General features: G+C 30.0%; 2 protein-coding genes across 2 annotated transcripts; one reads left to right on the top strand and one right to left on the bottom strand.

Annotated features, from left to right (window-relative positions):
* The first annotated feature begins 273 nt into the window (after window positions 1-273).
* Window positions 274-1,412, top strand: LOC113861413 (metallothionein-like protein 2). Its single transcript, XM_027494215.1, has 2 exons — window positions 274-413; window positions 921-1,412. The coding sequence occupies exons 1-2, from the start codon at window positions 349-351 to the stop codon at window positions 1,093-1,095; spliced, it is 240 nt and encodes a 79-aa protein (XP_027350016.1). The 5' UTR covers window positions 274-348; the 3' UTR covers window positions 1,096-1,412.
* A 4,478-nt stretch (window positions 1,413-5,890) lies between these two features.
* LOC113862396 (kinesin-like protein KIN-10B) lies at window positions 5,891-10,566 on the bottom strand. The gene is given in 13 exon segments (XM_027495485.1): window positions 5,891-5,962; window positions 6,083-6,121; window positions 6,212-6,274; window positions 6,402-6,432; window positions 6,529-6,575; window positions 6,656-6,885; window positions 7,048-7,138; window positions 7,347-7,410; window positions 7,498-7,814; window positions 8,146-8,373; window positions 8,376-8,828; window positions 10,088-10,256; window positions 10,343-10,566. Coding segments are annotated over 13 exon segments (2,028 nt in total).
* Window positions 10,567-11,996: the final 1,430 nt, after the last annotated feature.

Here is an 11,996-nt window from a genome sequence, read left to right on the forward strand (position 1 = left end):
CCATCCCATCAATTTTCAACTGTTGATGGTTCCCTTTACCATAATCAAATATCTCATCAAACGGTGATAACAAACACACATTTTTGAACATACCAGAAAACCCCTCATAACTCCAGAGAAAGACGAGCGATGAAAACGACGTCGACGTGGGAGAAGATCCGCAACCCGATTAAAGACACTGGGGATTGTGACACGTGTACGGTGATATTTCACACTCTCTCCCTCGATCACATTATAAATGAGGGTCATGACTTCGCCAAGAAACTCGTTCTGGTGTGCGTGATAGTTGTTGTAACTTGTTCTTCGTCGTTATCCAATTCTCTTCTCTGTCGAATTTCTCACCTGATAATGGCTTGCTGCGGTGGTAACTGTGGTTGCGGCAGTGGCTGCAAGTGCGGCAGTGGCTGCGGAGGGTGAGAATTTCGTGCCTTTCTTATATCCCGATTTTTTTTCTCGGAAAATGGAGATTTTCTGCCAAAGTTTCTTCTTTGGAGTTTTGATCGGCTTTTTGCTTACCCTTTTGGTTGAATTGCATGAAAAAAAACCTTTCTTTTATTTTCTTACGTGGCGAAATTCCGATCACCTGAACCTTTTGTTTTGCGCTTACAGAAAATGTCTCTTTTCACGGGGAATTTTTTCCTTGGTTTGATCGGCTTTTGGGGGTTGAATCGTGTGAAAAAAAATGATACTTTGTGTTTTATCTTACATGGGTTTCTACGAGTTAAATTCTGACAACTTTGAGGGTCTCTTTTATTTTTGTTTGGTTTTTTTAAGATACTCTTTTAGTTAACTCACGTGCCTTAGAAGTTCGCTGAAGTTTTTGTTTCATGGGTAAATGTTTGTGGGAATTCTGAAATCTCGGACTTTAGAGTTTGTGTTGTGTCAATTCAACTGAGATTTTTCATTTCATTGTTTTGCAGGTGCAAGATGTACCCAGACTTGAGCTACACAGAGCAAACAACCACCGAGACATTGGTTATGGGAGTGGCTCCTGCTAAGGCTCAGTTTGAAGGTGCTGAAATGGGTGTTGGTGCTGAGAACGATGGCTGCAAATGTGGAGCAAACTGCACCTGCAATCCTTGCACCTGCAAATGAGGTTGCAAAGTGAAAGCTTCAAGCAGAGACGATCTTTACCCCCATTAGCGGCAGGAATAATAACTTTTATAAGTAGTTAAACTATGTATGTTTTATGTGTGTGTTTTCGTGTACTCAGGTGTTTAGTTTAGACACCCTTTCGGAGTATTAGAATAAAGTGGTCATGTCTTACTCTTTAACAAGTTCCAATGTTTTGGATTTGTGATGGGTGTATCTAGCCATGGTTGCTTTTGTTAATGTTTGGTTGCTTTTGTATAAAGTTCAGCTAATCTGAATTATCAGTCTCTGCTTATTAATGTAATACTATAAATATTGGTGAGAAGCAAGAAAGTAATGTTCATGCTTATTTCCTTATGTTGCAAGCGTTGAGTTTTCACCCCCGTCACGGTGGCAATGAATTTTGCATTTAAACGACGTGTAGTTTTTATTGAGTTTGTCCTTAGTGGATAAATAATTTTTTAAATAATTCTAATTTTTCTATTTTTATTCCTATAATTTTTTAATTATTAAATAAAGTAATTTTCTAAATTTTTCTATTTTTATTGATATTTTTTTGCTTGAGTTTATTTTCATAAAAGGTCGATTAATTTTGTTTGGTTCCCTTTTACTTCTCCCAATGGCTCAAGATTGTGCGTTTCACTTCCATCTTCGCATTTCTGCAGCTATTGTGATGGATCCATATGGACTCAGTTCAGTGGCTTTCTTTTATCTGAGAAAATTTGATTTACACACTTTAAATTTCAGTTTTTATTATTTAAATTATTATAAACTACTATTACATTTTATTTCATGTATATTGAAAGTATACTAAAAATAATATAAAGAGATAATTAAAGGTAATTTTAATTCAATTTTTAAAAAAGGTATTTTAATTCAGATGTTCAATTCTACCTTTCTCTTTAACTGTTATACTCATTTCAATATCTTTTTTTCTTTATTACATATCATATTTATATCCTTTTTCTCTTATCTGTTGTAGATCCCATCACTTTCTAATTCAACGTCGTGATCATGGATTGACCACATCTTTGTAATGGCAGGCCTGTAAAAGAAGCAATGTGAACAATTTTTTTAAATGCATTATTTGGCATAGAAAAATAATAAGCTTTTTATAAAATAACTATTTATTTATTTATATTTAAAAAAAAGTTAAATACTTCCGATTATAAAGAAAATGAAATATTTTTAATAGCATTAATAAATGGTTCCAGCTTTTACATATAAAATAAGAATTTATTAGCATTAATAATTAATGATAGTAAAGTTTTATTAAAAAACAATTATTATATTTTTACAATTTGAATATAATAAAGATGCTCGTTACTATATACATGTGAACTTAAAATTGATGATTGTAATTTTTTTAATATTTTATAAATTAAAAGATATTTATGTTTTTTAAATAGAATATTAATTTCCTCTAATTATTATATATATTTAATATAAAATTAATGGTGATAATTATTTTATATGTAAAATATATAAAATAATTTTTAAATTTTTAAATTTATAAAATATTGTAAAAATTATTTATAATAAATATATTATTTATTAAAAATTATTTATAGATACTCAATAAAACATTATAAAATATACATACTCATTGTTAGTCACAGAAGAAACGAAACTTCCTAAAATGCGCACTAATTGACCTCACACTTAAAAGAAAAGCAGAGGATTGCCTTTTGATCGTCTACAAGAGTTGACAAATGGTATCCACTTTATAGGAATGGGATTTCTTGGTTGAGAATATTGAAGAGGAGATAATTATTTTATTAATATTAAAATATTATTAATTTGACACTTAAATTTTGTTTTCTTTTGATGCGTTGGAATAAAGTAAGCAAGAACAAAAAAGAGCTAATGAAGTGACACTAAACAATCCAATGTAGCAAGGGGATTAGGCTAGGTAGTAGTTGTCATGAATGTTTAGAATTTAGTCATATTAACAGACCATACATATTTTTATAAAATTTAAATAAAATTTAGTGAATATTTAAAAATATTTAATAAAACTTAAATAAATAAAAAAAGTTGAATTCTTGGTCCCTCCACCTGATGATTGATGATTCATAGGATGGATTTAGATAGCTGAGGTGTCTTGTTAACAATGAAATCATGAAAACGATCTTTTTGACAAATTTGATCTGTGTTTTAAATGCAGCTGCGACCCCTATTTACTGCGTCTTCGGAGGAATGAAATAAAGAAAAAGATTAAAATAAAAAGCATTATATTTAAATGTATAAAAGTATATAAAATATTCATTTAAATCGAAAAATGTTAAAAACTATCTTAATTTAAAAAAATCAATTTTTATTATCACTTTTTTTCCCTATTTGTCACTTTCAATCAAACACAATATTTATTTCTTTAATTAAAATTACAGTTATATTTTTATTAACTTGTTCATTTTCACTGGCATTTTTTGTAAGAGTCATCAAAACAAAATGATAATTTCAATTAAAAAATTATCCTAATAGTACATAAAAAGTATACTTAATTTTTGTCTCTAACTTTATGCAAATGCGCATCAGTTAAAGAATTAAAAGTCAATTTTTTTTTAAAAAAATATTATTAATGTACTTTCCATAATTTGTAATGCATCAATGCGATTTCTAATAAAAAATTGTTTTTAATTCTTTAACTACTGTTTTGAATAATGTATAATTTTATTATATATTGATCAAAGAATCTTCATTTAAACTATACCTAATTTATTTATTATTTTTGAAATTTTTACAAACTCATAATTTGATAAATAAATAAAGTTAACATATAAGAGATATAATTGTAGTTGTTAATTAAAATTATTATCTATAGCATTAAATAAGGGTATAGTTAAAAAATAAATTAAAATTTTAAAATTAAAATTTTAAAATATAAATAAATAAAAAAAAGGAATGGAGAAAATATAATGTTTATTGGTGGTGTTTTATGTTAGTTACGTAATTAGTTAACATTTTCAATTAGTTGGGTTGGATAAATAGTTGTCTAACCCGAACCTAGACGATTGGTATTTACTAGTACTCCATCTACTATAATTTTTTTTTTATTGTTTTATATGTTTCTTTGTAACTATACCCTCATTTAATGTTATGGATAATTATTTAAACCAACTATTATGATTATATTTCTTATTTATTATCTAATTTTTTAATCTACCAAATAGTGTAAATTTGTTAAAAGATAAAGAAAATTAAATGAAATAGAGAGAACAAAAATAAGGTATTTTAATTAGTTAAAATATAATAAATTTATAAAGATTTTTTAGTATGTAACTATGACTTTAAACAATAAAAGATATGAAATTGAGTAAATAATTTGTAACGTGAATAACTTTGAATTGTCAAGATTTTTCTCCCTTTAACTTGAATGAGTGAAAATTAATTTATTTGGATGATGGTTAAGGTTTAAATCGTATGTAACGTGGACAAAATAAAATACTATTAACATGTGGGTATAAGTTACGGTAATCTCTAAATAAGAATTGTTTCACAGCTAAACGATGTAGGAAAGACCCAAAAACAAAACTTAACGTGAAAATTTAAACTTCAAAACAAAATTATTTTAATTACATTGGATGTGTAAACACTTTAGTATGAAAAGACAGATAGTTCAGTAATAAATTAAACTTTTGACTTTATTATCTCCTTTTAAGTCCTTGAAAGATTTGAAAACTAAGTAAAAAGAAGTATTATATTTTTTAAATATATTTTTTGTAATTGATAATTTTTTAAAAATAAAATAATTATTAAAATAATCAATTTATGAGATATTTACTTTGATTTTTAATAAACGAATCAATCATAAAATATGTATAATAAAGTATGTTAAAAATATATATATATTACTTACGTCTCTCTTAATTTAATATATAAATAGAATGGAAGATAATATCATCTCACTAGTCACAGTCTTACATTATATTTATGACAAAGAAAAAGAAAATTATGTAAATCATAGAATTCAAGTTTAGATAAAATGAAGCAATATTTTTTGTACCATTTATTTATGATTTAATAGTCTTTCTCAAACAAAACTTCTATTAAGAAGAATAGACCAAATGCATGATAAGAACACTAGTCTTTGAGTTAGAAGAAAATAAAGAAAAAACGTTATTTCTAAGCGTTTTATGAGAATTTGGCCTACAAGACAATATTTGGTCCTACCTATGGGAAAATAAATGGCTTATAAATTTGGCGTATAAAAATACAATGACATCACTATTCGCTTGATTATTATTGCGATCCTCCTAATAGGAATAAAAAAAAGCTTCACTTGTTGTATATGTTTAGTTCTTTTTTGTCTTGACATAAAAATTGTTTTTTAACCGTAAAAAATTGTTAAAATCATGATTCATTGTGACCTACTTTTACCTGCCCCAACAAAATCATTTAGAGATTGGCACTTCGAAGTTTAGCTTGTTTGGTTAATTTATTTCAATTATTTTGTATATTGTCATTTTTATTTCAATTCCGTGGGAGACAAGGGACTCATTAGTCATTACAGATAGCTTCAGTTGAATAAAGTCATAAACAATGCTGACCATAGGCAAGAGACTAGTGGAACTAATTGATATGATGTTTTACAAGAATCACACCTTTTTTTTTTTCAATACAGAGTAAAAGATGTTTTGGTTCATCTTGTTAGTTGTTACAACATACAAGAACACAAATTATGCTAGCTGCAGCAATGGTACAATGCTAATAATCTTAAGAGAATAAAAACTACCCTTGATCTTAGACAAAAAGGCTAAGAAAAGTACATTCAACCTTTATTTAAGAGAAGGGGACTTCAACTGAGTATTGAATCTTTTGCTTTATCTTCGAATAGTTTTTTTGCAGCTTTTGTGAACAAATTATGGGCCTACCAAAAAGTGGTACAAGTTAGAATTGCGTTCACATTTTTCAGAAGCAAAATTTCATTGAGCGAGAAAACAGACAAAAGAAGCATATTTTCAGCTTATATACTGCTTTTGTAATATACCTGCTTGGAAGAGAGGCCAATTTTCTCCAAATCACTTAGCTGCAAAATGCCAAAACCAAAGAATCACTAAAAGCATTATTGTGCTTGACTTAATTCAGTATCTATCTTCTAAATATTCTTTATACTAACCGATTTTAGTGGACTTTCTTCTCTAAGGTCTATTATGTATTCTGCCATTTTCTGTCCTATGCCCTGAAGGAATTGAATCCCAAAATTACAAAATGAATAAAAATGGAAGAATGATGCAATAAATGAAAAAAAGGAAAACAATAACATAAAAAAAATAGCTCTTCATATGGAGCATTTTGTGACAATCCACAGCATGTACCTTTAATTCAAGTAGTTCCTCTCTGCATTTAAGAATTGAACCCATAGTTAATACTCCTTCAAAGACTAGATATGCTTTAAGAAAGTACACAAGATACAAAGGAGAGTGTTTGCTTCACCTGCTTGCATTATTCAAGAAATCAATGTATTCTTCAACTAAACAGTTCTGCATATTAAAAAATTGATGATGTGAGAATGATGGTTCAAGGAATCCAATTTTGTGTGGAGTCAGACAACTAGCTGTACCTTCAGTGTAGAACTTCGCGTGCTGAATTTGTCGAGTGGAGTGTCATTCTCTTGCATCCTTTTATTAGTGGAGCAGGTTGCAAGAAAAGGTGTTTGTGTGAAAGACAATGCCTCAACGGGCTTTTGATTGCCATTGATGTTGATGGGGGAGAGAGCTTTTCTTAAAGGACTTTGTACTGCCTCTTTACTCTCATTTCTAATTGAGTTCAACGCCTTGCTCAATGGCTCGTCTACATAGAAAAACATGTTCCTTAAAAGCTTTAGCAAGCACAGGAGAGACTATACCAACCACCAATGCATATAACATACCATAAATCTAAATTTTCCCCATTATGTGGTTGGATAGTGCAACTTGCAACTAAGCTCCATAATTTGACTAGGTAGTGACATACCAGGTAATTTTTTGTATGATTCCCATGCAGCCTTATTGGCATCATGCTCAGTCTCTTTGTTATTATTTTCCGTGACACCGCAATGTGCCTTCTGCAGAGCATAAAATATTATTATATTCAAGATGCAAAGACTTTTTCACTTTGCATGAAAATTCAAATATTTATATGAACACAAGAACAGTCCTTGTTGGAATTTTTCTTGCCTCTTTTGATAATGCTTGTCTTTTTCAATATGATTGACATAGCAATTGTGTCAGTGAACTTATAGTACATGTATTGCACTTTTGATACTCACTTACCTCCATGCAAGAATCAAAAGAAACTTCATCATCTAGTAAATTTCCAAAAGCCACAGCAAAGGCCCTGCTACAGTAAGACAACCAGTATGTCACAGAAAATCAATGAGAAAATGTTTTTACAAATTATGTAAAGAATAGGACCACTCGTCACCTTTCATTTGTGTGTTGAGGATCTTGATTGATGGCAGTTCTTCCCCCCTTCATTGAACTATTAAAGGTAACACATTTCGTAGCAGGGGTAATGATGGAACTGGGAGTTTTTTTCACAAGTGGAGAATTGAATGCTCCAGGTCTTTGTGCACTCTTTGTTTTGCCTTTTGATTCTAGCCAAGCTCTCAATTTTGCTTCCATATCAATTTTAACTTTTGGGGTCTCTTGTTTCTGAGCTGAAGGTACAAAATTTGAGACATGCCTTGATCTAGCAGCCAAACTAACAGTATGAACAGATTCCTGATATTCTCCTGGATTCTGAAAACAAAATAGAAAAGGGCTACAATAGAATCTTGAATCTAATCATATTTAACAAGTAAAGTAAACTAATAAACAATTCTCTTGGTCACTCCTGTGGTGGAACAAGAAATCTTCAACTTATAATAGCGTGTTTGGTTTCATGATGAAATGCATATGGATTCACGTTTATTTCAAGGCTATTAGTTGTAGCTTCTGCGTTGGATCCACAGTTACAAGTTTTTCAACGTGTTTTCAAACACACTAAATCTCTTACTCATGTCTATATGTAAATCTAGTGCACTAACAGAAAATGAGAAAAGAAAAGAAACTATAAATTCTCTAGCTTTACCAGGCAAGCAACCATCAGTGCACGACTAGTTCCCCCTAGAGAGTCCTGCAATATACGGGTCAATTTGCTTTCGCGGTAGGGTACTCTTGGTTTGTTGTTGTTCAAAGCATATATTACATTTGATAGTGCAAACAAGGACTGGTTTATCTTGGCACTCTCTTGGAGTCGAATCCCTTCATTGCAGGTCCTTCTGTTATCTTCATTACCTGCTTCAATCTTAAACACATAAGTATATAACCATGAGTGCTTTGCAAGACATCTAAACCCTTATCCCAAATGGTATGGAAGTAACCTGCTAAGTCTATGAGATTCAACTTTCCACACACAGCAGATGCAGTGCCATCAGCAGGAGTGGACACAGATATCACAAGCACTCCATGACTCCTACTGGAGACATCATTGAGGCCTGTGTGTGCAACTTTGCGCCTTTGAACTCCGCAGGAGAAAACATCTTGAAATTCAGACATTGTGTTGATAGGAACCTGAGATAGTCCCCTCAGGTGAATTTGCCCATCTTTGTCATCCCAAACTGAAATCTCCTTTGCTTTGACCTCCAAGAGATCGTAGCATCGGTCCATGTAGACCTCATAGTATGAAATATGTGCTGTGCTGCCAGTGCTTTGGCAAATAGACAGGATCATGGACATTGCCAGTGGCATCAACCCAGGTTGTTCCTCAGTTCCCTGAAAGACCAAGCTTCAGTCAGTTAATTTCAAGTAAGTAAGCAACTTACAAAAAAAGAAAAAAGAAAAATTTAAACACAAGCATGTAAAATTTTACCACTAGGTAACAATTTCAAGAATCTATGGGTAGACACATTTTTTCAACCTTCCTCACACCCATAATTTCAAGGATAACATTCAGAAAAAAATAACCTGGACCTATGTTGTCGTTAATTAAACATAAAATATGGTCCTAATCTCCTCATCCTCTTAACTCTAACTTCAAATTTACTAGTTGGTACCTTCAATTTAAAAAACTCTAAGGTTGTGTTTGGATGAAGAATTTAAAATTCTAGAAAATATGAAATCAATAATGAGAGTTGCTGAAAGTGAGAGTCAAAGTATGGGAGGAGTTATGAATGATAAAGACAACAAGTTCAACATTGTAGAGAGATTTTAAAATTCTCTCTAAAGACAAGTCATTCGAAATTCTTTCTATATGACACAAAACTTATCTAGTTAAAATTCTACAATATTTTAAAACTACTTTTTCTTATGATCCAAATATATACAATGTAGTACTTTAATTATTCTATTCAATCACAACCTAAGATTGGATAAACTTTACAAAATCCTCAATTTTGGTCCACAACCACAACAATTGAAGCAATATTGTGTGTCCTTTGAGATCTCCATAACTACAATTTAAAATCATAACCATAACGGTTACTTGCTAGGCTAGTATTAGAAAAAACATAACCAGGATCCACGTTATCGTCAAACCTCAAATGACACTAATCCTAAATCCTTATCCTCTTACCTCAAAAATCATTTTGCTAAAACATCAAACTAATTCATATATCTAGGCAAAAATCAACGTATAAAAAACATATACTGCAACCAGGGTTTTGACATTGCAGATCACATCAAGCCATGGTCGTAAATCTCATCTGCAGACAACATTATTAGCCTGCAAAAGCCGCCACAACTATAACCGCAATTTAAAATCCAAACTACTAGCATGTTTGGATTCACATTTAAATGGTAATAGATTTATGTATACGTCAACTCTATTACTTATAGTTGCAAATTCTTCTTCAATTAGTTAAAAGAATGAAATTGATCAATATTTTGATATTTCTAGGTAGCATGGATAACATTATGGGAGAAGATGATCGTTGAAATGATAATTGATATAACAAATCCAAGTGTACAGGTTTTCTAACGTGTTTTCAAACAACAAAGAGAAGTACAAATTTCCTTAAAGATGACACTCACACCTGCATGGTGTATGTCTTCCCACTGCCAGTAGCCCCATAAGCAAAAACAGTGGCATTGCAGCCATTGAAGATTCCAGGTATCATGGGGCTCACTTCTCTGCAGAATATCTGACCCACATTGTTATCTTCTTGCCCAAAAAATGAATCCAACTGGTAGCACTCATTTCGGCTAAAATCAAAGAACAAGAAAAACAGAAACAATAAGAATAACCACATATGATCAAATCCAATGAAAAGGTGGAAACTTCATGAGACCTGGTTTGTGGGTCTTTGAGATAAACTGCAACCTCGTCTTGTGAAGAGTGAAAATCTTGGTCCGAAACGGAGATACACGAAACGGGGTGGTCGTTTTTGGCTGTGACTTGGTGTGTAAGGAAGGGTCTGACTCTGACAATGACCCTGACCTTGGAAACTGAAATGGTGGTGTTGGAGGGTTTCTTAGGAGTGTTAGATGAGGAGAAGGCAAGTGTAGCAGCCATTGAAGGCATAAAAGATTCAAGCTTTGAGACAGTTTGATAAGAATTCTCGGAGATTTTAATGTGGGGGTGAAATCAAGGTTGAGTTTGATGAGATTAGACAGAAAGGGGGAGAGAGGGAGAGTTTTTGAAAACACTTGACCGTTGGCTTTGCAGGCAAATTTGGAGGCACTTTTCATTTGAATTTTGATTACAAAAGTATATATAGACTGTGGTCCCCTTATGTTGTGCGTGCATTTAGAGAATGTTTATAAACTTTAGTTTATAAAGAGAGTATATTTTAAAGTAATATATGTATTATTTTATAAATTATTCAGAGAAAGTTAGTAAAGGTACAACAAAAATTCTTAAATAAATTTTATTTGATTTTTGTTAAAGGTATTGTGAAAGAATTTAAAATTATGTTCTTGCGTATTAAAAATTATGAAAGTGGTGTATTGATAATATTTTTTGACAATTATTTTAATTTTTTAGTTAGTGTCTTTATAATATTAGTTAATAATTTATATATTTTTTTCTAGACCACATCTAGCTTTTCTCACACACAATTCTGTTTGAATTAAATAATATTATTTTAGATATAAATTTTTTCTCTGAATATTTAATATAATTATATTTATTAGAATTTGAACTCAAGAATATATATTAAATTAGAATAACTCTCTATTAATTTGTTTACATGTTCTGTAGTGGTTAATATTTTTTATTTGATTTTGTAAAATTAATTTTATTTTTAAAAAATCAAAAAATGTGATTTGTATTCACTTTTTTTTTGTCTTAGAAGTAAATTTATAATAAAAAATACTATAAAGTTTTTAGATCAATGCAGAAAAACATAATGTATCACATTGGTCCAAACGTGATTTTAAAATAAATTAACTTTGATTTTAGAAAATCAGATTATAATAAAATAAATATAATTCTGCAACATTTTAACATAAAATCAAACATAGGATAAAAAATAATTTTAGTAAAATAATTTTAATTTAGTAATTTTTTGTTGTTACACAAAATGAATCTTGTTAAGTAGCAATTTTAATAAATTAGTTAAAAATAGATAAAAAAATTTATTAAAAATCATGATAGAGTTATATTAAAAAAACATGAGGAACTATATCAATAATAATTTTTATTTAGGTTTACATAAAAAGAATCTTCTATATCTTATTTTTATAAAAAAACACACACTTTTGTTTAGGTTTACATGAAAAAGAATTATATATTGATCATTATAAAAATAAAAGCACTTTTATAAATTAGCCACCATAAAGTTAAATTTATTTTTATTTTATTTCCTTCATGTAAAAATTCTATACATTTATCTTTATACATGACATATTTTATTACCTTATATGAAAAACACACTAACATTATTTTAGTTCAAACAAATGGTGGAAATCAGTTTGTAAAATTTTGTATAAGAACTATAAACT

The sequence above is a fragment of the Abrus precatorius genome, unplaced genomic scaffold (genome assembly GCF_003935025.1).
Source record: "Abrus precatorius isolate BTA unplaced genomic scaffold, Abrus_2018 Scaffold3, whole genome shotgun sequence".
Taxonomy (NCBI): Eukaryota; Viridiplantae; Streptophyta; class Magnoliopsida; order Fabales; family Fabaceae; genus Abrus; species Abrus precatorius.